Consider the following 27286-nt stretch of genomic DNA (forward strand, 5'->3'; position numbering starts at 1 on the left):
TGTGTTATTTTAGTGTTCACTTTATTTTTTTGAGCAGTGTATTAAAACACACGTGAAAGTGAATACAAGTTATGTTCTCAACAGCAGACAAAATATACATAGATGTTTTATCATATATTGGAAAAAGTGGTGTCCAATTATTTGGGTTGGATTACACGAATACAGTTAAGTACACGGACAAAAGTGTTACGCATGTTTTAATACATTTCTGTTTTAAAATGTTTCTGAGAAATATCCACAGGGCCCATTGTTGAACATCTCTCTGGCCTTGAGTCTTACATGGCCACCAAAGCAGAAAAAGGAGACTGATGAAACCAAGACAGGGAAAATAAGTTCTGACTTACCCTGAAAAATAAACACAAAATTGCAACGTTAACACCGTGATATGAATCTGGCCATATTTATCAATAACAAGAAAAAGTATTACCTTATTGTTGATGGTCACTTTGGCATAGATTTAGCCAAATTGTAACACATGTTCAATCTAAATGACCTAATACAATTGCTATCTATTTGGCTTTGCTCTGCAAAGCAAAGCATTGAGTTCATGAACAAATCTCAAACGTCTATAATGGGTCCAAAATATCACCCAATGTGTCCAATACTGGCTCATTATGGTAACTACAGTAGTTTCTGCTAACATGTTTGAAAAAGAACAGCAAATCAGATCATGACATCATGATTATTAAAGGTTGACTTATCAAAATTACATCATACACAGCAGGGCTTCTTTCTGCTCACAGAAAACATTGGCTCTTCCCAATCTGCACCCTCCCTTGAGCCTAGCCCAGATTGGGAAAAGCCTCAAGTAGCAATCTCAGAAGAGATTTGCCCCGCTTTGTATGATTGTCATATTGATGAGTCCACCTTTACAAATACAGTAACTATCTCCAGAACAGAAACCTTTGTCCAGATGAGGTTCCTTGTGAGTTTCTTCTCTAAAGTGGCAGCACCTAGAATATATAGAGAACAAATGAAAAAGTATCTTGGTTCAACTTTAACACAGTTACAAGACAAGACACCTGAAGCCTTGCTTGTAGCAATCTGGAACTAGTTTAGAGCAATATGATTAACCAAACATCCACAGTCAGGTATATGAGCAGCTTGGAATGATACTTTTAACCAGATAGAGTATATGTCATGTGTAGAAAAGGAAGGAGGCCTTAAAAGTATTGTGAGAGAAAACGTATAGAAACACACTTTTAAGGTATGTTATTATGAGTGTCTATTATAAATGCCTTTCATAAAATGGTAAGTGAAAGTGATTCCCCATCTTGTCTTTTCTATCACCCCAGTGTTGTTTGCTTTTTGTATCTACCCATGCCATCAAAAATGACCTTGATAAGTGGCTTTGTGGAGGTTTTGTCTCTCTGAAAGTGGAGCCCAGGCTGGAGAAGGTGCTGGACTCTGTCTCGCTCTCAGCCACCACAGGAAACATCATTGTTGGGAAAAACATCACAAACATCAGTTAGTGTCAGTAAAAAAAAAGCACAAAAATATACATGTTTTTTGTTGTCTTTTGCTTATTTGGCTTGAAACAAAATTTAGCATACACGTGCCAAATCCTAACTTGAGATCTGTGTTCGTCAAGTTATGCGCACAAATCAAGTTGGGATTCCAGCCTAAAGCTGCACAAAAATCTGATGAAAACGAAAGTATTCTAGTTAAGGTTTGTGGATTAGTTTTAAAAATACAGAATTTCAGTTAATTGTTAGACACTTAAAGGGGCCTGAACATTGGCATGTGTATGTAGGGAAGACATTTGTGGAAAAGGCATAAATTCTCCATCAGCTACACATGTGAGCTCTTTTATTTCTGTTTTGCTCCTATAAGAACATTAAAATATATAACACAAAATAAAGTAGAGGCAATTACCGCTCATAACAAGCAGACTCAAAGCTCAGAGAAGAAATATCCCTGTATCAAAAGACAACATGGTCATACAAAACATGAAAACCAATGATAGAGGGAAACAAAACACTTAAATACCCTTCTTTTTTAGAGGAACATGCCTAAAATAATTGCAACACACAATTTTCAATACGTAGCAAGACTGCTATCCTCACATGCAGTTTCTAACATTGTATCAAGGGAACACATGAAAAACAAAAGGTATTCGTTACAGGAGAGCAAGAAATTCTGAGTTGTTCCATTAAGATAAGTACACTGAAGGTGCTCTTGTCCATCATAGCTTGTTGGATACAGCCCCCCCATACCCGACCCAACTTCCTCTCCACAATTTGGGTGCGTGACTTGATTAAGTTTACTTTTATCCAGTTTGTCTTTGACATATTTTTAAACAACATGTAAACCATGTCTATGGGGGCATCTGGCTAAAACAATGTGTACAACATTAAAATATATTAAAAATAAATAAATAAACAAACATACGAGGTAATAACCAGGTGAAGTTGATGGGTTTTGTTTTTTGGAGGAGGGGGGGATAGCTTACCTTCAATGTACTGAAAGTGGTATACAATCTGCTTTAAACATGAGGGGCCATCCCTGCAGGTGGGCTCAAGTAGGACCCCCAACCGTTTGGGTTTTCGGCACTGACAGACCTACAGGCAGCGGCAGAACGGGCATGCGGACCAGGGCCTGCACAGACACCAGGGTGGGGGAGCGCTCTGGGTTTTCAATACCTGGGGGAGACGTGGATATAAATAGCATTTACGCTGGCCCTGCACCACAATAAAACACAACACACAGCACAGGGCATGACGGGTAATAACAGCACAGAATAATAGTAAGTCAAAGGAGCTGCCAAGTCTGCAAGACTTCACAATCTAGACTGTACAAACGTCCCAATCAAAAGGTTTAGGGCATTGGGTTACGAACAATTGGGTTGCGACCAATCAAACAAAGCCCAAGTTAAATAACTGTGATCATTATCTGGACCCCCTCCCTGCTCGTCACAGCCTTGGCAACTCATGAATGACAGTAAACTCCCAACAATCAGAATTACATTTTTACAGCTACAATATCATCCACCTTCAGTCACCTGCAAGGGGCCAATCAAAAAACTGAAAATCCAAGTGGATGAAACTCACTCTTTTTGAGTGGCTTACTGTCCATGAGATAGTTATGCGTCATTATAAGCTTTTTATCTGACTTGCAGTTAGGCGGAGATGGAAAATATGTCATAAAGCAGGCATTCTGCTTGTAGCCCTACTATGGTTTAGGGATGTGACAAATGGAAAATATTTCTTAACGTTTAAACTGCCATAAATGTGTTTTTTTTTTTTTAAATGTCCCCGTTAAAACGATAAGAACATTTAACAAAATTCCATGTCAAATCATATTGCATGGTATGACCGCTAGGGGGCAATTAAGTTCTACCGTAGGCGGCATCTGGAATCTGCTTCTGCAGGTGAAATTACAATCCGACCGCTCTCTCTACACACATGCATGCTGAGCACCCAAGCTCTCATTAGGCCTTAAAGGTCTAATGCAGGCATTTTTATCTCAATATCAAATAATTTCTGGGTAACAATCACCGTGATTGTTTTCAATTAAAATGGTCAAGAAACAAAAATAGCTTCTTAGCCAAGAGCAATTTCACAAGCAAGAATTTTGCTAGGGCTGTCTGGGAGTGGTCTTAGTGGGGAAGGGAAAACTGAAAACTAGCCGTTATTGAAAGAGAGGTTTGGAACTCTTTCTCATTGGTCTTCACTGGGCGGGAAAATAGTTATGTCACCAGGCAGGCCAAAACTTCATCCCACCAAAACAGGCTGAAATTTTAGGCTGTCTTCTCAAACAGCTCTTACACTAAAAGGGCATTATCATAATTTTCACAATTTCATAGTATTAATGCCTATACAAACGTATCAAACTGATGGGATACACAAACGAAACTGTAGCCAAGCTACATTCCTTGCCGAATCACGACAGCTTTATCACAAATTCAAAATGGACTGGTTGATAGGGAAACGTAGGGAAATGTGTTCCAGCCACACGCTGCAGATTTGGAATAACTGCAGTGCTATTTTAGGCTTTTTTGTGAACTGCTATAGTGTGCCATTTAGAATAGGTTACAACCCCTCCTAAATCTAGGCAGGTTCCACTATAAAATATGAAACAAAAACATTTCAATGAAGGCAAATTTTGTATTCAATAGTCTAGGGGCCTACTTTATTTCATGATTAACAAAAGCCTGCCCACCAAGTTTAAGCGCACAAATCAAACACAGGGCAAAAGAAATCGCGCTAAATACAGGTATTTACTGGTTAAAAAAGGGAATAATTTTTGCTTTCTAATGCTGTTAGCTATATGTCTCAACTCCCATTACAAAAGGAATTAACACCCTGTTGAAATGGGAGTAAACTGTGAAATTTATGAGAAAGACGCACCCGTTTCAGTAGCGTGAGTCGAGGCTCAAATGGCGTTTGCAGTTCTTCATTTAACAAATTACCTCACGACTCAAATAGTCCATTGAAAACAGATGCATACCAACTGTAATCAGCACTTTTATTTCAAACTGTTAACGACGACGACGACGTGCGGATGCATATCCCCTCTTACTAACGTTACAGCATTGTTGTGTTAGGTAGGCCTATTCCCTTCATGATGATCAGGACCTGTTAGTGGTCGTTTTGTGATAACTGCACTGGGATTTACATTTTGTAAAAAAAAAAAAATAATAAATAAATAAAAGTTTCAGTTTTTTCCTTAACGTTAAGGATTCAATTTCGATTAAACATTTAAAACGTTCACACCACGACTATGGTTATATAATACAAGCCATTAGATCAATGTAAAACGGGAGAGCATGTGTGTGTTGTGTAAACAGAGGAAGAAAGATAATACTACTTCCTCTCCATCAGCAGAGTCTGCCAGCTCAAATAAATCAATTTCTTGGGCTGGGGTGGGGTCCAACCATAGTCAAACTAGGGACTCAGTACTAGCTTCTGCATGTGTCAATCAATCAATGCATGACTGAGTGGTACAGTAGGAGATGCTCAGAAGATCTTCTCCTGGATGTAGGGGTGCTGCAGGGCCTGGTTGATGCTGATCCTCTTGGCCGGGTCCAGCATAAGGGTCAGGTCCAGCAGGTCCTTGAGCTGGGCAACCTTCTTGCGCTGGTCCTCAGGGAGACGCTGGCAGCCCACCATGTCAGCCAGCAGCTCCTTGGTGGGGTTGATGGTGCTCATCACTGTCACCTTCTCCTGTGGATAGGTGGGACAGAAGAAGGACAGAGGTGGTACAGGGGGATGGAGAGAGGGGAGTCAGAATGAGAAGCGGAACAGATATGAGTGTGCGGGTTGGGTGGGGTGTGGCGAAAGGGATCAGTGTCGAGAAAGAACCAGGGAGGAAAACAAACCATGTCATAAGACGGCGAGAGAAAAGGAGTGGGGGAAAATAAAATTGGCATAGAGATGTAGAGGGGGTGATTGGAATAGCAGGAAAAGGAGAATGAACAATGGACTTAGCTAACTTTGCACAAAATGGAAATATACTGAACAAAAATATAAAGGCATCATGTACAGTGTTGGTCCCATGTTTCATGAGATGAAATAAAAGACACCAGAAATGTTCCATACACACAAATGTTGTACACCATTTTTTTTTTATATCCCTGTTAGTGAGCATTTCTCCTTTGCCAAGATAATCCATTCACCTGACAGATGTAGCATATCAAGAAGCTGATTAAACAGTATGCTCATTACACAGGTGCACCTTATGCTAGGGACAGACAAAAGGCCACTAAAATGTGCCATTTTATCACACAACACAATGCCATAGATGTCTCAAGTTGAGGGAGTGTGCAATTGGCAAGCTGACTGCAAGAATGTCCACCAGAGCTGTTGCCAGAAAATGGAATGTTAATTTCTCCACCATAAGCCGCTTCCAACGTTGTTTTAGATAATTTGGCAGTATGTCCAACTGGCCTCACAACCGCAGACCACGGGCCTACCCAGGGCTGCGCCCTTTCCCAGTCATTAGGGCCTAATCAATTTATTTCAATTGACTGATATCCTTATATATACTGTAACTCAGTAAATTCTTTGAAATCATTGCATGTTGCGTTTATATTTTTGTTCAGTGTAAGATCAGTTGACTGATACTGATACCAGAGGGGTTTTCATGCAAACATTCCCACTCAGACAATATGAGACAACAACCTACCCTTTCAGTGACTTTGTCTACTTCTGTGTACAGGAAGTTGAGGTTCTGGTCAAAGTGCTGGTCCTTGAACACGCCTTTCCTGATCATCTGTGAAGGGGTAGAAAGATATACGTTGGGGTCAATTCCATTTCAAATTGATCCGCCCAGGAAGTAACCAGAAACTCAGAATTCAAGTTTCCTCATTGATATTTCAGAATTCTTATTTCACTTCTGAATAAATAGTTTTTCTTTCTGTACATTTCCAGTAGTAGGGGGAAGGGTGTGTTTCTGGATGGACCCTACAGTACAGTTGGTCTCACCTTGTTGGGCATCTTGCCCTTGATGTCCATGGCGAGCTTAATCATGTGGTTGTTGGTTTTCCCTGGGAAAAGTATCTTGCCCGTGTACAGCTCATACAGAGTGCAGCCAACGGACCACATGTCGATCGCATAGTCGTAAGGCTTCCCGATGACTGCAAGGAAAGATGTAGGATTTAGAGGACTTTGACAAACCATGACAAATGAGTTTGTTTGATCAGTGATGTGCTCATAAGGGCACACCTTTTCAAAAGTATTCAAAATAATCTGTTTTCTTCCGTTTGGTGCCTACTAAACACGACAGTGGTACATTTTCCCTACAAGTTAAGACCTACAGAGGTGGTCACCAACTGGTTGTGGAGAGCTACTGGATGCACTAATTCAACTAATCAAGGACTTGATGAGAGGTGATTAGTTGAATGTAGTTTGTGCTGGGATGGAGCAAAAGCCTGCACACTAAGTAAAGTAGCTCTTCAGGTCAAGGGTTGGTGATAAAAAGTTGAGTGAGAGGATTCATTCTAAACCAATCCAGAGAAGAGAAGAAAATACAAAAGAACAGAGGAGAAGAACACAAAAGTGAATAAGAAAAGCGAAGACTCACTAATCTCCGGCGCCCTGTAGAACCGGCTGACCAAGTAGGGCGTGATGTCATTCTCTGCCACGTGCGACGCTGAACCAAAGTCACAGAGCTTGAGGATGGTTTTCGACTCGTTGACCTGTTGAAAACAAACCAATCAAAAAAATATGCCACTCGACCTATGTAAAACTCCAGCCAACATGTTTCAAAAGGTCAATCGTGATGGCAAATCTCCCAGCATTCCCCTTCCACCAAATGTATTTATTGTAGAGTTCAAGCACAATGACAAACCACATGCTATCAAAAGAACTGAGATGCAGATGTGAATAACCCTATTTCACTATTACGTCACTGTGGAAAAGGAGTGCTGCGTGCCACAGTCAACAGGTCAGTAAATACTAGTCAGCATCTAGTTATTTACTGGCTAGTTAGCAAGTGAGACAACCCTGCTGTAAACTAAACTCTTAGGTAAGTGATACAATTTTAAACGTACTGTATCTAATTTATAGTCAGAGCATTGACATTGTACAACGGTCATCTCTAGTTAACAGTGTTAACCCCCCCCCCCCAAAAATATCACATAGTTTAGTCTAATTGTGTGAACAGAGGTGCACTGGGCCACGGCTGGTTACTTGACCAGGCAAAACAGGTCAGGGCAGAGTGCCTTGCTCATATCAGTTATCAGCGCAACTGGGTCATAATGCCAACAAGACAGCATAATGGATCATTCAGAAACATASAACAATATAGCAGATGAGCAAAATGGGTTCAGAAAGAAACAAAGTTGCCTGGAATACGCCACCCGATTTACCACAATCAGATTCAAATAAAAAAATTAACAAGTCCACTTACTGTTCTTCAATAGATTTATCTCAAGCCTTTGACCACATTGACATATGTATGCTATGGGACAAGCTGGAGTCAAATTGGTCTAAATGGTAACATCCTGAAATGCCTTATGATGTATGATAATGTGAACTGTCTAACTGGCTGCCTAACTGACTGGTTACCTGTTGACATTGGAGTGAAACAGGGTTGCATTTTATCACCTATTCTGTTGTCAATGTACATTAATGATCTCACTCTGGCCATCAAAGCTCTAGGAAAAGGTCATAACAATGAATGAGTGTCTACTCTTTTATATACAGATTACATCGTATTGATCTCTGAAACTGAAGATGAGTTTTAAGATTTTTTTTATATATTGCTTTTAACTGGTGTGAACAATGGAAAATCAATGTAGTCAAAACTAAGGTAGTGCACCTTATTTTCTCCTGTGGTCCTGCCACAGATGTCAGTGAGTATACGTATCTGGGGTTGATTATTAATTCAGTTTTGGATTAAGTACATAGCTAACCATGCAAATTGTGCCCTTGGTGCCGTCATTGTAAAGTGTAAATTGTTTTATTTAACTAGGCAAGTCAGTTAAGAACAAATTCTTGTTTACAACGACGGCCTACCCTGGCCAAACCCGGACGACGCTGGGCCAATTGTGCGCCGCCCTATGGTACTCCCAATCATGGCCAGATGTGATACAGCCTGGATTCGAACCAGGAACAGTAAACTGTTTGAATCACTGGTGCTACCTATTATTACCTATGCTGCAGCAGTATGTGGACAGATACATTATACTTGTGTTAATGCTGTTTTTAACCGTGCCTGCAGATGTTACCTTTGTGCTGCTATTCAAGGTGATATGGGCTGGAAAACTCTATGGCATCACTAGTGGCTATGCATTTAAAAACACTTGCAGAGATGTTGCAGTATGCCAAATGAACGTCTATGTTAAAGTGTATTTGTATGGGCTTGTGATGTTGCAAAGACAAAATGTCAAAGCCAGAGTGTATTCTAGAAATGCCCAAAATGCTTTTGAATCAGCGCTTTTAGGAACACAATGAACTAAAGTGGTACCAACTGATAAACAAACCTGAAAGTAACAAACTGTGCACCTACTGCCTACGTACGTACAGTTTTATCGAAGTAATATCAAAGCTCTTTTGCTAAATTTAGATGTGGAGTGGCCCCTTTCGCCATTGAGACTGGTCGATACACAAACATTCCCTTAGATAAACATGTACTTCTTGGAACAAGGGTTCTATTGAAACAGAAGCTCATGTCTTGCTTTACTGTGGGTTATAAAACAACATTCGGGATGATGTTTTAAGTCAGCTGTCCAGACAAAATTATAATTAACAGTCTAGATTAAAATAATAAATTGGGTGACATTTTATCATCAAGTAATAATAATTTAAATGCCTGCGCCAAAGCCTGCCACATTATCCCACAATGGAGACTTTCTTTACAAGTGCTTAATTGTCCTTTTATCTTCTGTACTCAGTTTTTTTGTTTTTATGCATACATGTGTATAGATGACGTAATGAATTATAGATGACGCCTGTACCATGTTTGATAATGATTGTTAGAGTCTCAAAACGACATTTGAGTGGTTCACAATGTGATTAAAAACAAACAAATCTGTATTATTGTATCATTGTGGAGTGACACTTAAATACAATTTTCAAAACTAAAACCTGCTTTAAACATGTATTTTTGACTGTGTTTAGTGAAATAGTGTTATTGACTCTCTCTGGGTGCTTTGGTTGGTTAGAGGAGACGCACCAGGATGTTGTCAGGTTTGATATCGGCGTGCAGGATGTTGCAGCGTTTCAGCAGCTTCAGGGCCAGAAAGAGCTGCTGGCTGTAAGAGCGCACCGCCTTGATGTGGAGGCCCACGTCTTTGCCATACTTCTTCAGTACCTCGCGCAGGTTCATACTGAGGAGTAAAGAGAGATGACACTTACAATCTAGAGTTGCATTGTGCAGTGCTACGGCATAGTGGTAACACTCCCTGGCATATCACATATCCAACTCCCCACTGAAGACCAGGGTTCAATCCCTGTGACCACCCTTCCCATTGTTTTTACCACTTGCCTGTCACCCCACTTAATTTCCTGTTTGCATAAAGTTTTAAAGTAACTGTACAGTGCCCTCTGCTTAATGTGAGTCTGGAAGGAGAGTTTACAGTCTAACCAGACACCTAGGTATTTGTAGTTGTCCACATATTCTAAGCCTATGTAGATATTCCATTTAAAATCCAGCTACAATAGTCATTTACAACATTGACAATGTCTACACTGTACTTCTGATCAATTGTATGTTATTTTAATGACCAAAAAAGGTGCTTTTCTTTCAAAAACAAGGACTTTTCTAGGTGACCCCAAACTTTTGAACGGTAGTGTGTGTGTGTGTATACAGTTGAAGTCGGAAGTATACATACACCTTAGCCAAATACATTTAAACTCAGTTTTTCACAATTCCTGACATTTAATCCTAGGAGAAATTCCCAGTCAGTTAGGATCACCACTTTATTTTAAGAACGTGAAATGTCAGAATAATAGTAGAGAGAATGATTTATTTCAGCTTTTATTTCTTTCATCACATTCCCAGTGGGTCAGATGTTTACATCCACTCAATTAGTATTTGGTAGCATTGCCTTTAAATTGTTTAACTTGGGTCAAACGTTTCGGGTAGCCTTCCACAAACGTCCCACAATAAGTTGGGTGAATTTGGCCCATTCCTCCTGACAGAGATGGTGTAACTGAGTCAAGTTTGTAGGCCTCCTTGCTCGCACACGCTTTTTCAGTTCTGCCCACAAATTTTCTATAGGATTGGGGTCAAGGCTTTGTGATGGCCACTCCAATACCTTGACTTTGTTGTCCTTAAGCCATTTTGCCACAACTTTGGAAGTATGCTTGGGGTCATTGTCCATTTGGAAGACCCATTTGCGACCAAGCTTTAACTTCCTGACTGATGTCTTGAGATGTTGCTTCAATATAGCCACATAATTTTCCTCCCTCATGACGACATCTATTTTGTGAAGTGCACCAGTCCCTCCTGCAGCAAAGCACCCCCTACTACATGATGTTGCCACCCCCGTGCTTCACGGTTGGGATGGTGTTCTTCAGCTTGCAAGCATCCTCCTTTTTCCTCCAAAACGTAACGATGGCCATTATGGCCAAACAGTTCTATTTTTGTTTCATCAGACCAGAGGACATTTCTCCAAAAAGTACGATCTTTGTCCCCATGTGCAGTTGCCACCATAGTCTGGCTTTTTTATGCCGGTTTTGGAGCAGTGGCTTCTTCCTTGCTGAGCGGCCTTTCAGGTTATGTTGATATAGGACTCTTTTTACTGTGGATATAGATACTTCTGTACCTGTTTCCTCCAGCATCTTCACAAGGTCCTTTGCTGTTGTTCTGGGATTGATTTGCACCAAAGTAAGTACATCTCTAGGAGACAGAACGCATCTTCTTCCTGAGCGGTATGACGGCTGCGTGGTCTCATGGTGGATACTATTGCATACTATTGTTTGTACAGATGAACGTGGTACCTTCAGGGGTTTGGAAATTGCTCCCAAGGATGAACCAGCAGACTTTCTCAGACGTCAAACAGCATCAATAAGACCATCTCTTTACAGACTCTATGTTCACTTTCCCCAAGATTATTTTTAGGGCAGGATGCAAAGGCTCCCCAAAATCAGCAGCTGGGTCTTTTATAACCAAAATGTTAAATTGAAACCAAATTACTTTACAAAGAAAGGGAGAGCAGACCTATGTGGAGGGGCCCACACTGCCTATTAGTACTGCCCCTGACCCCCCAAAAATATTGGTAGAACGAGTCTGTGTTCTTTCGACCAATTGATTGGCTGAAATGTTTAAACGTGTAATTTTCCATATACAGTGCATTCGGAAAGTATTCAGACCCCTTGACTTATTCAGCATTTTGTTACATTACAGCCTTATTCTAAAATGGATTAAATAAAGAAATCCTCAGCAATCTACACACAATACCCCATAATGACAAAGCAAAAATACGTTTAGAAATTGTAGCTATTTTATTACATATAAAAAATTAATCACATTTACATAAGTACTCAGACCCTTTACTAAGTACTTTGTTGAAGCACTTTTGGCAGCGCTCACAGCATCAAGTCTTCTTGGATATGACGCTACAAGCTTGGCACACCTGTATTTTTACGAGTTTCTCCCATTATTCTCTGCAGATCCTCTCAAGCTCTGTCAGGTTGGATTGGGAGCGTCGCTGCACAGCTATTTTCAGGTCTCTCAGGAGATGTTCGATCAGTTCAAGTCTGGGCTCTGGCTGGGCCACTCAAGGACATTCAGAGACTTGTCCCGAAGCCACTTCAGCATTGTCTTGGCTGTGTGCTTAGGGTCATTGTCCTGTTGGAAGGTGAACCTTCGCCACAGTCTGAGGTCCTGAATGCTCTGGAGCAGGTTTTCGTCAAGGATCTAAGTTCATCTCTCCCTCAACCCTGACTAGTCTCTGCTGTCACCACCATGCTTCACCGTAGAGATGGTGCCAGGTTTCCTCCAGATGTGACGTTTGGCATTCAGGGCAAAGAGTTCAATCTTGGTTTCATCAGACCAGATAATCTTGTTTCTCATGGTCTGAGTCCTTTAGGTGCCTTTTGGCAAACTCCAAGTGGGCTTTCATGTGCCTTTTACTGAGGAGTGGCTTCTGTCTGGTCAGTCAACCATAGAGACCTGATTGGTGGAGTGCTGCAGAGATGGTTGTCCTTCTGGAAGGTTTTCCCATCTCCACAGAGGAACTCTGGAGCTCTGTCAGAGTGACCATCGGGTTCTTGGTCAAATCAGTCACATACACATGGTTTGCAGATGTTATTGCAAGTGTAGCGATATACAGTGCAGTAATATCTAACAATTCCACAATAACTACCTCATACACAAACGTTTAAGTAAAGCGATGGAAAAAGAGAATACATATAAATATATGGATGAGCGATGACTGAGCGGCATAGGCAAGATGCAATAGATGGTATAAAAATACAGTATATACATATGGGATGAGTAATACAAGATATGTAAATATTATTAAAGCGCCATCATTAAAAGTCACTAGTAATCTATTCATTAAAGTGTCCAATAATTTCAAGTCTGTATGTAGGCAGCAGCCTCTCTGTGTCAGTGACGGTTGTTTAACAGTCAGAGCCATCAGGGCCTTGAGATTGAAAAATAGCTTCTGTCTCTCTGTCCCAGCGTTGATGCATCTGTACTGACCTGGTCTTCTGGATTGTAGCGGGGTGAACCGGCAGTGGCTCGGGTGGTGGTTGTCGTCTTTGATTATCTTTTTGGCCTTCCTGTGACAATGGGTGTGGGCGGTGCAGTTGCCGTACCAGGCTGTGATACAGCCCGACAGGATGTACTCAATTGTGCATCTGTAAAAGTTTGTTAAGGTTTTAGATGACAAGCAAAATTTCTTCAGCCTCCTGAGGTTCTTCCCCACACTGTTTGTGTGGGTGGACCATTTCAGTTTGTCCGTGATTTGTATGCCGAGGAACTTTCCACCTTCTCCACTGCTGTCCCGTCGATGTGGATAGGGGGGTGCTCCCTCTGCCGTTTCCCAAAGTCTACAATCATCTCCTTTGTTTTGTTGACGTTGTGTGAGGTTGTTTTCCGGACACAACACTGAGTACCCTCACCACCTCCCTATAGTCTGTCTCGGCTTTGTTGGTGATCAAGTCTACTACTGTTGTGTCGTCTGCAAACTTGATGATTAAGTTGGAGGCATGCATGGCCACGCAGTAATGGGTGAACAGGAGGGGGCTGAGCACACACCCTTTGGGGCCCCAGCGAAGTGGAGATGTTGTTTCCTACCTTCACCACCTGGGGGTGGTCCAGCACCCACCTGGGGGTGGTCCAGGACCCAGGAAGTCCAGGACTAATAATAATTGTAATAATAATAATAATAATAATAATTATGTAAATAAGGTATTTATGAAATTTCCATACACTGTTTTCCCTTTGTCATTATGGAGTAGTGTGTAGATCAGGTCTGGGCAATTCCAGTCCTCGGGGACCTAACTGGTGTCACTTTTCCCCCATCCCTAGCAAACACACCTGATTTAAACTAATTGCATTTTTAACTGAAGATCATGATTAGTAGATTATTGGAATCAGGTGTGTTAGCTGGGGCAAAAGTGTGACACCACTCAGGCCCCCGAGGACTGGAGTTGCCCAGGCCCGGTGTAGATTGATAAAAAATAAAATAATAATAATAAGGCTGTAACAAAACAAAATGTGGAAAAAGTGAAGGGGTCTGAATACTTCCCGAATGCACTGTATAGAGACATCCTATGTATTTTAATCAAATCAACTATATGCACTAAGCTTGTCTGATGCTTGGAGTGCAGTGTTTGATTAAATAATTAAAACACACAAATGACTTGAGGGAGTCCAACCACAATTGATTTGTTAGAATTGCTGAAGTGTCTTATTTTTTTTTTTACAGCGAGTGACTAGCACCCATTGTCTCTCTCCGCAGTGACCACCACAGAACATCAACAGTGTTTATCGCGCTGTCTGTGTTGCTGAAGTTGAAACATAATTACAGCCATTTCTGACTGAAAAGTTCTGTTACCGAAATCCTTCATTTGTTTAGGGAAAACATTCCCTATTCCCTCAACCCTTCCTTTCTTTACGTGACATGTATAAATTGGATGCAGAGGACGTGACAAACTAGACACAGGGAATGTTTACTGGTTGCTCAGGAGATAACGGGGAAGTCAGATGTGTGGAATAAATTTGACTAGTTGTGGGAAATCATGAAGATCAAGAAAAAGGTAAGGAGCAAATGCTGCATGCATATTATGTGTGCAAAACAGGTGTAGTTAGATTACAATATAATTTCTCTGACCATTTGGAGCAATGTAAACAGTAAAGAAATTATTAGCGTACCAGAGTTTGTTGTAAAGCCTTTATTACAGCAAAGATTATTTTGTGAATGCAATTTCCGAAATGGAACTGTTTATATATTTTTTACGCAAATTATTCAAGGTTTGCTTTATTTTATTTTAAAACTAAATGCTTGATTGCATTTCAAATCATGAATGACTCGTCTGCTGTGTGATGACATGAATGAATTAATGATTGACTGATACAGTAGCTTATATAAGTATTGAAATATAGGCCTAAATAAGTTACGGTTTTAAGACTAAATAGGATTCGCTCTTAAGATGTCCGCATACTTCCGAGMCGAAAGAGTTTGGAAGAGTTTGTGCACATATAACGACAACAATTTGTGAAGTAGACTACAGAGATGGCAAGGTCTTTGCCTGGAGAAAACCAACGCGCAAGAATTCAGAATCACATCCCCAGAGGAGGAAGAGTAGATCTTTTTTTTTCAACTTTACGAGCAGTGACAATGAGGATCACCCCAGACACTCAGAGGCCAGCTCCTCCCAAGATTTTTTAGATCGGGAAGAGGAGTCACGCAGGATCCTAAACAAGACAAGGAGAGGACGTGGAAGAGGCCAACACGGAGGGGGAGGAAGAAATCAAGACTATCCAACCACACGGAGCAGGACCAGAACAAGGCTGTGATCAACATTTCTGGAGAACCCCTTTCTGATGATTGTGTAAGGGTCTTGTCTAAAGGACTGTCCTTTGCCCCCACATACTCAACTAATGAATTCAATACAAAGATTGACCTATTTCGTTTCTACATCTGAAGGCCTGGTACAAGCAAAACATCTTCAAGACCGCTTAGCGGAACACAAGTACGCCATACGGGTAGGCAATGAAGACTACCCCATGGCAAGGCACTACAAGTTCTTACACCATGGCAACCCTGCCTCCCTACAAGCTATGGGTATTGATAATGTTCCGGCCTCAATTAGAAAAGGGGACCGTCTAAAACAGTTAAACCAAAGGAAAAGTTTTTGGATTTACAATCTACAGTCCACTAAGTACCCTGGTTTAAATGAAGATATGGATTTCTCACCCTTCCTGTAGGGTTGTGATAGGTCCATTTGCTGTCATCTAGTGGACATTTTGCTCAATTGCCCTCAGCTAAGTTTAGACTGTTGTTGTTCATGTTTGCTGTGTTCTAGTGTACTATGGAATATATTGCTTTCTTATTCTTGACACTTCTAACCAGTCATATTTAAGGTTAGAACTACTTTTCTAGGTGTTCTGATACTTCTAGCTTGGAGTTGAATTTTTTGATAACATAACTACAGTATTTCACTTTTTAATATGTATAGTATTGTTTAGTAGGTGTGTCCAATCAATTTTGTAACCACTCCCTCTTCAAATTAAGGCTAATTGGAAAAGCTGTTCAAAAGAGGACATTGTATTATTTCTTTGTACTCCCTGACTAAGGCCATGCAGCCGAAACACGTCGGATTTTTAAAACTTTGTTTCTATTGAACAAATAGATACAAATAAAGGCATTTTAATTAATTATATGAAGAGTGCCTTGGTCATCCTTTCTTTTTGTGGTGTTTTGTTCGTTTTGGACTTTGGTAAGTTTTTTTTTTTTTCTCGGTTGTTCGGACACACAACATTTTTTCTCAGGCAAGCCAAAGTCGGTAGCCGATAGCTGAAGTCGGTAGCCGAAGTCTACGCCCCTTTGTCTGTGATTGGTCAACAGCAGGGATTCTTCAGTAAAGTCTGTTGTCATTCAACGAGAGAAGATTCATTTTCATGCACATTTTTTCATTTAGAAATACTGCACCAAACATCTTAGTTATATGTAAAATTGTGCAACTAAGATCTCCTCGGCAAAAACATAAATTTATGACAAATGTATTAATCTGTCTCAAAATGGACAAACAGTAATATTTCCACTTTTTTTGCGAGCACACGCGTTCAGTTCGCCAAGCTGACTTCGACTAGCCGCCAGCCGAACTGAAGTGTGCTGACGCCTTTAGGCCTACAGCTCGATGGTGGTTATACAAGGCCGCTATACTATGCCTACTAATGCTAATGACATTACAATAATAGTAATAATAACAATAAGGATCAAGAAAAACGAAGGCTATTATATTATTTTTCGGACAATATGGAAGTGTGAATAAATTATAAATAATACTAAAGAGGCTGTTCAAACAACAACAAAAAAGTGTAAAGCAAAGATTAAAAACAGACGAATTTGTGAAATTGTTTATCCGACATGTGGTTGCGTGAGGCTTGGTGCTAACGGAATCAGTAGGCTATTAAACACTTATTTCTGTAGATACAGTATATATATAGATGATTTATAAAGCCAGGCACATTTAACAATTAGGCTATTGATTACAGACTCAATTAAGTTGGGGATTCCTCTTTCCTCACTTTTCTTAGACAATTAAGGCAGGGGCTGTTTTCTCATCTCCCAACTCCGCTGCTACCTCTACCGCATTGTTCTCAACACCAATATGCTGGTTAACTTTGCTATTATGCCCATAGCAACATGGTCTAGGAAGGGGCGCCAATTCAACAGCGCACTGATGCATTTCAGAACCGCGGACAGAGACCGCTATCCGACGGGGAGAAAAGCGCAATTGTTATAAAACAATATAATTTGTATTAGTTGCACCATTGTTCTTACATAACCATATACAATTTGAGTAGCAAATGTCTTAGAGTGGACTGTGCCATCCCCACGGCCCCTACAATGGATTAATCCACTCAGACAGGCACGAATCAGATAAAGCCTTGTACACCATGCTACTGCTCGACTAAAGAAATCTCGGTCGACCAACAGGCAATCGACCAAACAATCGACCAGTCAGCTAAATGGGGTAAGCCCTACTGCCTATACAGTGAAAGGGGAAACACTGTACTCAATCTAGGGGAGCCAGTGGCCTTGTTGGTGTACCTGAGAGGCTCGAAGACCAGACAGAGGTGCTGCTTGTGGTAGAAGTGTCGGTAGAGCCGCAGACAGTGGAACTTGTCGTCCGGATCAGCATTGTTGAGCTTCTTAAGGAACTGCAGCTCCTTCAGCCCAGTCTTCTGCCTGTTAGGACAGAGAGATCACTGGGATGAGTCTCAAGTTATGGACACACTGGCATCCCAGTAGGACAGATCCACCTGGAGAGATACTGGGTGTACTGGGGAGTATTCATTAGTCTGTTGCAAAACATTTAGCAACGGAAACCGTTTCCCCGAAACCGTTTACCATTTAATCTAGGAACCAAACAGAAGCAAACGGAACCAAACGGGGAGAGACATACTATAATTTGTCCAATAGAAACGTTTTCGTTGGAAAACATTTCCCATTTGGAGTAAACGGTTACCGTTGCGAAACATTTTGCAACATATTAAATGTTTTGCAATGGAATCAGACTAATGAATACACAGTCTTTTGATCCAGCCCTGCTCTGACACACCCGATTCAGCTAAGGAAGTAGAGGTTAGTGGAATCCGGTGTGTTAGAGCCTGGATAGAACAAAAGCCTACACACCCATCCCTCCAGGAGGAAGGTGGCTACCCATGTCAAAATATTAAATACAAGCCTCTTCCATGTAACAAAGGCATAATGATGAGGGAAAGTTCACATTATGAGTTTGATGAGTTGTGTTCAGTGGCGCACACCGAGCAAAACTTTTTGCAACAGGCAAGTTCAGGTAATATCTCCCGTGTTTCCCTCCATTTAGCTGCTGAACAGGGCCCAGGACGAACTATTGGTAGACTGACACTCACATGAGCTCGTTGTTCCGAATGATCTTGATGGCCACCTCATGGCTGGCGCGGGCCACGTCTCGGGCGCGTATGACGTTGCTGAACACCCCCTGGCCCGTGTAGCCGTACACGCTGTACCGCTTGTCCAGTATCTCCCCGATATTGAGTCCTGTCAAACATCAAAAGACAGAATATATTAGCTGGTTATGAATAGGAACTTTCTCTTCTAACAATTTTGACGGATAATGTAGATTAAAAATGCACAATTGTGCACAAACGTATCGACATACAACAGAATAGATCTAACCAAAACACTTCACTGAGTGATTAATGAACTAACAAACTAACAAACAAATGAAGGAACTTTATGCCACATGGACTTACGGTAGTATCCCTCTGCGTCTGTCCAGTTGTCTCGGAGATTGGGGTTCTCCTTAAAGTCCTTCCCGATGCCTGCTGCTCGAAGCCTTGCACTCTGCAGTGAGCACAAATCACTTAGTAAAAAAAATATGGTAAAAAAATAAATATATATATATACAGTGGGGAGAACAAGTATTTGATACACTGCCGATTTTGCAGGTTTTCCTACTTACAAAGCATGTAGAGGTCTGGTCCATTGTTTTATCAATAGGTACACTTCAACTGTGAGGATGGAATCTAAAACAAAAATCCAGAAAATCACATTGTATGATTTTTAAGTAATTAATTTGCATTTTATTGCATGACATAAGTATTTGATACATAGAAAGCAGATACTTAATTATTTGGTAAGAAACCTTTGTTTGCAATTACAGAGATCATACGTTTCCTGTAGTTCTTGACCAGGTTTGCCAAACCTACAGCAGGGATTTTGGCCACTCCTCCATACAGACCTTCTCCAGATCCTTCAAGTTTCGGGGCTGTCGCTGGGCAGTACGGGACTTTCAGCTCCCTTCAAAGATTTTCTATTGGGTTCAGGTCTGGAGACTGGCTAGCCACTCCAGGACTTGAGATGCTTCTTACAGAGCCACTCCTTAGTTGCCCTGGCTGTGTGTTTTGGGTTGTTGTCATGCTGGAAGACCCAGCCACGACCCATCTTCATGCTCTTACTGAAGGAAGGAGGTTGTTGGCCAAGATCTCGCGATAACATGGCCCATCCATCCTCCCTCAATACGGTGCAGTCGTCCTGTCCCGATTTGCAGAAAAGCATCCCCAAAGAATGATGTTTCCACCTCCATGCTTCACGGTTGGGATGGTGTTCTTGGGGTTGTACTCATCCTTCTTCTTCCTCCAAACACGGCGAGTGGAGTGTTAGACAAAAGCTCTATTTTTGTCTCATCGAGCCACATGACCTTCTCCATTCCTCCTCTTGGATCATCCAGATGGTCATTTGGCAAACTTCAGACAGGCCTGGACATGCGCTGGCTTGAGCAGAGGGACCTTGCGTGCGCTGCAGGATTTTAATCCATGACGGCGTAGTGTGTTACTAAATGGTTTTCTTTGAGACTGTGGTCCAGCTCTCTTCAGGTCATTGACCAGGTCCCTGCCGTGTGAGTTCTGGGCTGATCCCTCACCTTCCTCATGATCATTGATGCCACGAGGTGACATCTTGCATGGAGCCCCAGACGAGGGTGATTGACCGTCATCTTGAACTTCTTCCATTTTCTAATAATTGGGCCAACAGTTGTTGCTTCTCACCAAGCTGCCTTGCCTATTGTCCTGTAGCCCATCCCAGCCTTGTGCAGGTCTACAATTTTATCCCTGATGTCCTTTACACAGCTCTCTGGTCTTGGCCATTGTGGAGAGGTTGGAGTCTGTTTGATTGAGTGTGGACAGGTGTCTTTTTATACAGGTATACGAGTTCAAACAGGCTGCCAGTTTAATACAGATTAATGATGTTGGGGAGACAGGGGAGGGCTCTTAAAGAATAAACTAAACAGGTGTTGTGAAGAAAGTCCGTGAATTCTTACTGGTTGGTAGGTGATCAAATACTTATGTCATGCAATAAAATGAAAATGAATTACTTAAAAATCATACAATGTGATTTTCTGGATTTTTGTTTTAGATTCCACCTCTCACAGTTGAAGTGTACCTATGATAAAAATTACAGACCTCTACATGCTTTGTAAGTAGGAAAACCTGCAAAATCGGCAGTGTATCAAATACTTGTTCTCCCCACTGTATATCCTTTCAAGTAATAAGTTATTATTAAGTGTGCTTGATTGAGCTTGCCTGGCACAATGGAACCAATTGAATAGTCTCAAAAGCGTAAATCACGTCCATCTGGCAACACAAGCAGGCTCAATCAAACTCATAGAATAAAATAATATTCTATACTGAACAAAAATATGAAACGCAACATGCAACAATTTCAACATTTTTATTGAGTTACAGTTCATAAAAGGAAATCAGTCAATTGAAATTAATTAGTGGAAATCTATGGATTTCACATGACTAGGCAGGGAGTGCAGCCATGGGTGGGCCTTGGAGTTCAATAGGCCCACCCACTTGTCAGCCAGGCCCACCCACTGGATAGCCAGGTCCAGCCAATCAGAATGAGTTTTCCCCACAAAAGGGCTTTATTACAGACACAAATAGTCCTCAGCGCCACCCCCCACCCCGCCTCAGACGATCCCGCAGGTGAAATAACCGGATGTGGAGGTCCTGGGCTGGCGTGGTTACACGCGGTCTGTGGTTGTGAGGCCGGTTGGACGTACTGCCAAATTCTCTAAAACGGCGTTGGAGGGAGCTTATATTAGAGAAATTAACATTCAATTCTCTGGCAACAGCTCGTGGACATTCCTGTAGTCAGCATGCCAATTGCATGTTCACTCAAAACTTGAGACATCTGTGACAAAATTGCACATTTTAGAGTGGCCTTTTATTGTCCCCAGCACAAGGTGTACCTCTGTAATGATCATGCCATTTAATCAGTGTCTTGATATGCCTCACCTGTCAGGTGGATGGATTATCTTGGCAAAGGAGAAATGCTCACTAACAGGGATGTAAATTAATTTGTGCACAGAACTTGAGAGCAAGAAACATTTTGTGCGTATGGAARATTTCTGGGATTTTTATTTCAGCTCATGAAACATGGGATCAACGCTTGCATTTATATTTTTGTTCAGTGTAATACTAGTTGAACCCAGGTCTGACTGTCAGGCTGCAATACAAAACCACATTCAACCACAGTTGAGGTGGTATTCTGACTTGAGATCAATGTGTAAGTTCCCCACTGACCTCAGTTAATGATTTACGTGAAAGCCAGACTCTGAATCGAACTAGCAGTTCTCACAGAAATGTCACCAGAGAAAACGCGGTGGCCCAGTTTACAGTTACCACTGACAGAAGCTTGTTTGGACAGTAATACAAAGGGGACCCGGGCACCACACTGCAACTATCTGCCGAAATCCTATTCCATAGACAAGTTCATTTAAAAAGTTGAAGGCTCGTACACATCATGGTGGTCAGAATCGGAATGGAATCATAGCAACTGGAGGAGTACTCACATCGTAGGCGGCGAACATGTCATCTGATTCGGTGAACATATCAGGGGCGGATGTTTTTTTCGGGTTGGTTCCTTCTAAGAAAGAAAGGGAGTACAGTTATAAGCACTGTTAAACTGTAAAAGCATTTTGTGAATACTGCTGATGTCAAAAGGCCATACATTTGATTTATAAATAAGAATTCATAGTGTATATTAGGATATGACATAATGAATAATGGACTTTGGAACTACATTTGTAACTCGATCACCATCAATTGTAATAATGACAATTACAACAATACTGAATGAACAATGAACACTTATTTTAACTTAATATAAAACATCAATAAAATCAATTTAGTCTCAAATAAATAATGAAACATGTTCAATTTGGTTTAAATAATACAAAAACAAAGTGTTGGAGAAGAAAGTAAAAGTGCAATATGTGCCATGTAAAAAAGCTAACGTTTAAGCTCCTTGCTCAGAATATGAGAACATATGTAAGCTGGTGGTTCCTTTTAACATGAGTCTTCAATATTCCCAGGTAAGAAGTTTTAGGTTGTAGTTATTACAGGACTATTTCTCTCTATACCATTTGTATTTCATATACCTTTGAATATTGGATGTTCTAATAGGTACTTTAGTATTGCCAGCCTAATCTCGGGAGTTGATAGGCTTGAAGTTATAAACAGCGCAATGCTTGAAGAATTGCGAAGAGCTGCTGGCAAACACAGTAAAGTGCTGTTTGAGTGATTGCTTACGAGCCTGCTGCTGCCTACCGCCACTCAGTCAGACTGCTCTATCAAATCATAGACTTAATTATAATATAATAACACAGACATACGAGCCTTAGGTCATTAATATGGTCAAATCCGGAAACGATAATTTCGAAAACAAAACGTTTATTCTTTCAGTGAAATACGGAACCGTTCCGTATTTTATCTAACGGGTGGCATCCATAAGTCTAAATATTGCTGTTACATTGCACAACCTTCAATGTTATGTCATAATTATGTAAAATTCTGGCAAATTAGTTCGCAACGAGCCAGGCGGCCCAAACTGTTGCATATACCGTGACTGCGTGCAACGAACGCAAGAGAAGTGACACAATTTCCCTAGTTTAATATTGCCTGCTAACATTAATTTATTTTAACTAAATATGCAGGTTTAAAAAAATATACATCTGTGTATTGATTTTAAGAAAGGCATTGATGTTTATAGTTAGGTACACATTGGTGCAACGACAGTGCTTTTTTCACAAATGCGCTTGTTAAATCACCCGTTTGGCGAATGAGGCTGTGATTCAATGATAAATTAACAGTTACCACATCGATTATATGCAACGCAGGACAAGCTAGTAATATCATCAACCATGTGTAGTGATTATGTTAAGATTGATTGTTTTTTATAAGATACGTTTAATGCTAGCTTAGCACCTTACCGTGGCTCCTTGCTGCACTCGCATAACAGGTAGTCAGCCTGCCACGCAGTCTCCTCGTGGAGTGCAATGTAATTACCGATTGTTATGAGAACTTGAAAATCGGCCCTTAATTAAATCGGACATTCCGATTAAATCGGTCGACCTCTAGTTTCTATCCCCACTACTGATTCATGTACCAGCATGAGCTTCTATCAGCATGACACAAAAACACGCACACGCACCTGGGTCAAATGCATATGTCAAATACTTTCAATACATACTTCATGGTGTTTGTACTGARCAAACTAAATCAAATGTGGCTCAAGTATCTGAAAGTATTTCATATGTCTTAGTTTGTCACAGGTTTGGTGAACACATACACACCAGTGTACCGTCTTTCTCCTGTTCGATGAGGTTGTGCTTGGCCTTGATGTTCTCTTCGAAGGTGTCCACGTTTTCCCGCTCATACTCTTTGACGTCGGCCGCCACGCGCTCCAAAATGTCGTCTGGCGACGGTGAGCGGCTGCGCGGGCTGCTCTGGGGGCTGCCGGGCTCCGATGGTGCCGACATGTTACTACCCTCGTTCCCTCCCTTGTACTTCTGTTCACGGGAACACAGATAGACACACAATGTAAGCATGAATACCAAGCACAGGCACGCCAACATGTACACACATGATGAACTAACAATCAAACACCTGTGTGTGCCATGTGGGCATGCAGTGGATGACAATAACCAATAATACAGGGTAAATGGCATATCATGACATTAAATGGCTGTTTGAGGTTTAAAGTAATGTCAGTGCATCGAGGATGATATTATTGAGGTCTTATCATCCACCTGGACGATGGCCAGGCGCTGTAGCCTCCTCTGTTCAATGAGAGCCTCCTCGTCCTCCTCATCCACATCGTAATCTTCCAGCCTGGACAGGAAACACCACGTCAACTCTCGACGAACACATACAATGTGATCATCCTCCCCACACTCATGAACAAAAGCTTATACTACAAAAAGCCTGCCCTAAAACAAAAATGGTGTGGTTTAACGAGACTGAAATTGATTAATGTTGAATCATGTGTATGAACCATACAGTCAACACTTAAGACAAAATCTGAGGTAAGCAATACCCTATTAAAGTGATCTGTCATTTTCCTGTTTTTGTAGTAAATGTATCCACAAACACAAATATAATTGTATACATACACACCTTAAATGACTACGTTTCCACAAATGTTATGATATAATCGTTAAGCCCATTCAAAGGATTAGGGGACATGATGCAGAGGTATGACTTTCATGGAGTATAAGCAACTAAAATTCCTTAGTGCACTGCCTACACTTCATCTTCAGAGTCCTCCTTGTCGGCCCTCATTCCCTCCGAGAGGCTGCCCTTGAACTTGTCCTCTCTGTCCCGGCTCCATCTCCTCTCCTGGGATCTGGAACGCCACCGCAGCCTCCGTCCCAACCGATCCAACGACCTATGGAGAAGAGCGAAGAAAAAGCCTGAGCATCTTACAGGTGCAATATGGAAGACATCCTGCTGTTCAATGGTCATTTATATTAATGATATAGCTATTACCATTGAATCTTGAAGAATAACAAAAACACCTTATAATCGAAATCTCATAACCCAAAACTTGTGAGTTGCAATTCTCTCCATTACAAAAATCTTTATTGTATTTAAATAGGACTAGTGACCTACAGTGCCTTCAGAAAGTATTCAGACCCCTTGACATTTCCATATTGTTACGTTACAGCCTTATTCTAAAATAGATTCAATTACATTTTTTTCCTCATCGATCTACACACAATAGCCCATAATGACAAAGCAAAAACAGGTTTAGAAATGTTTGCTAATTTATAAAAAAAATGGACATGTCACACTTACACACAGTGGTTGCTCCACTAAAAGTTTTGCGATTATGCTGCGGTACTTAGAGGCAATTTGTGGTTTAGTACAGTACCCTGCGTCACCACTTCATTGCTCCAGACCACCACAAGGGGGAGTTAGAGCACTGATTATGCTTTTGGGTCCTACTGTGTCTCTAACTGACAATGAATGGGCGACATAAACCTAAATAGAAACTGATAATTGTGCACATCTTCAATATTACTTACTAAAACTGTTGTTACACTAAGGTTATTATTTTATAAGGATTATTTTGCTCTTACTGTAGTAGTGTAGCCCATTTCCGACCGGTCACATTGTATAGCGCCTGAGTGGCGCAACGGTCTAAGACACTGCTACAGATACTGGTTCAATACCCGTGCTAACCTCGACTGGGAGACCCATAAGATGACTGTAGGTTTTTGGTTTCTCTCCCTCTAAAAACAGAAATAAATCATTCTAAATAACAAACTGGCTTTATTTACAAATTGGTAACAATGGCTCACCCCATGTTCAAGAATGGCCTTTTTCTGGCTCATTTTACATTATTTGAAAACGAAATCTCCAAATTATTATATATATTTTTTTTAGACAAAACTATTATTATTTTTTATTAATTTTGAATTATATAAAAGCCCCTCGGATATTCTCACAGATATATTATTAACCCTGTTATTAGCAGAACAATATATTGATCATATTTGTCATGTCTCCCGAGTGGCGCACAATGGGATTGCCTTGCAGTTCTCCAGCTGTAACCACTGAAAGCGTGCGAGGTTCAAGGCACGAGGGTAGGGGGCACGGGATGGGCCGCAGATACGCACACAGAAGACGGACCTAGGCCATAGGGAAGGGAGAGGTGGGTGGACCCCCACCCTGGGTAGTACAGAACAACACTTTAAGGGGCATTGCACTAATAATGGCAGACTAGGGAAACGTTCCCGCTGTTCTTAGTGCCAGTCTGCACGTTCAAACTAAAACAATGTAACTAATAATAGCATCTTTTCGTTAATAAAATAAAAATACTATTTCAAAATGCCGATGTTTATTTAGTTATGGATCCATAACAAATTAATATGGGAATAAATATCACTGAATTAGAAGAAATATCAGAAATATCCTCTATGTGATTATTGACGGAGAGTCACGTCACATTTTCAGAAATACTGTAGGCGACATGAGTCTCACTAGTGTTGAGTAATGTTCTGTTAAAAGTGGTGTAGGTCTATTTATTTAAAGAGCATATTGAAGTTAGAAGCAATAGGATTTGAAGCAATAGCCTACAACTATTTTAGCACCGTTTCACACTGCTCTGAGACAAGCATGGGGACTGGTCTTGATAAACCAATGAGATTTCTATTTTCACTGAAGCTGAAATGGTCCAAAATTCCTCCTGACCGTTGTGCAGGTCTGATCTGCAACTACAGAAGACGTTTGGTTGAGGATATTGCTGCCAAAGGAGGGTCAACCAGTTACACATACTTTTTCCAACCTGCACTGTGAATGTTTACACGCTGAGTTCAATAAAGACATTAAAACGTATAATTGTTTGCGTGTAATTAGTTTAAGCAGATCAATTTATGCAGAAATCCAGGTATTTCCAAAGGGTTCACATACTTTTCTTGCCACTAAGTATTCAGATGCTTTACTCAGTACTTTGTTGAAGCACCTTTGGCAGTGATTACAGCCTCAAGTCTTCTTGGGTATGAAGCTTCGCACACCTGTATTTGGGGAGTTTCTCCCATTCTTCTCTGCAGATCCTCTCAAGCTCTGTCAGGTTGGATGGGGAGCGTTGCTGTACAGGTATTTTCAGGTCTCTCCAGAGATGTTCGATCGGGTACAAGTCCAGGCTCTGGCTGGGCCACTCAAGGACATTCAGAGACTTGTTTCGAAGTCACTCCTGCGTTGTCTTGGCTGTGTGCTTATGGTCGTTGTTCTGTTTGAAGGTGAACCTTTGCCCCAGTCTGAGGTTTTCATCAAGGAGCTCTCTGTACTTTGCTCCGTTGATCTTTCCCTTGATCCTGACTAGTCT

The 27286-nt window shown here is 41.1% G+C and overlaps 1 protein-coding gene across 9 annotated transcripts in view; it reads right to left on the reverse strand.

The window, feature by feature from the left end:
- Positions 1-27286, reverse strand: part of LOC111956737 (serine/threonine-protein kinase PRP4 homolog) — a 30787-nt gene continuing 3501 nt past the window's right edge. The window contains exons 4-17 of one of the 9 annotated variants that reach the window (XR_011474615.1): positions 24704-24844; positions 24207-24288; positions 23759-23966; positions 21969-22042; positions 18865-18955; positions 18502-18649; positions 17678-17815; positions 9619-9772; positions 7024-7138; positions 6426-6577; positions 6127-6213; positions 1338-5165; positions 904-953; positions 1-345 (exon numbers count right to left, since the gene is read on the reverse strand). Coding sequence is in view for 2 of the 9 variants with exons in the window: in XM_023977297.2 (XP_023833065.1) it covers positions 4959-5165; positions 6127-6213; positions 6426-6577; positions 7024-7138; positions 9619-9772; positions 17678-17815; positions 18502-18649; positions 18865-18955; positions 21969-22042; positions 23759-23966; positions 24207-24288; positions 24704-24844 (1597 nt within the window). In the remaining 7 variants the exon portion in view is untranslated. Of the gene's footprint in view, positions 5166-6126; positions 6214-6425; positions 6578-7023; positions 7139-9618; positions 9773-17677; positions 17816-18501; positions 18650-18864; positions 18956-21968; positions 22043-23758; positions 23967-24206; positions 24289-24703; positions 24845-27286 lie in introns of all 9 variants that reach the window. The other 8 variants (XR_011474614.1, XR_011474610.1, XR_011474613.1 and 5 more) reach the window with 8 other exon arrangements.

Source organism: Salvelinus sp. IW2-2015, linkage group LG32, assembly GCF_002910315.2.
Source record: "Salvelinus sp. IW2-2015 linkage group LG32, ASM291031v2, whole genome shotgun sequence".
NCBI lineage: Eukaryota > Metazoa > Chordata > Actinopteri > Salmoniformes > Salmonidae > Salvelinus > Salvelinus sp. IW2-2015.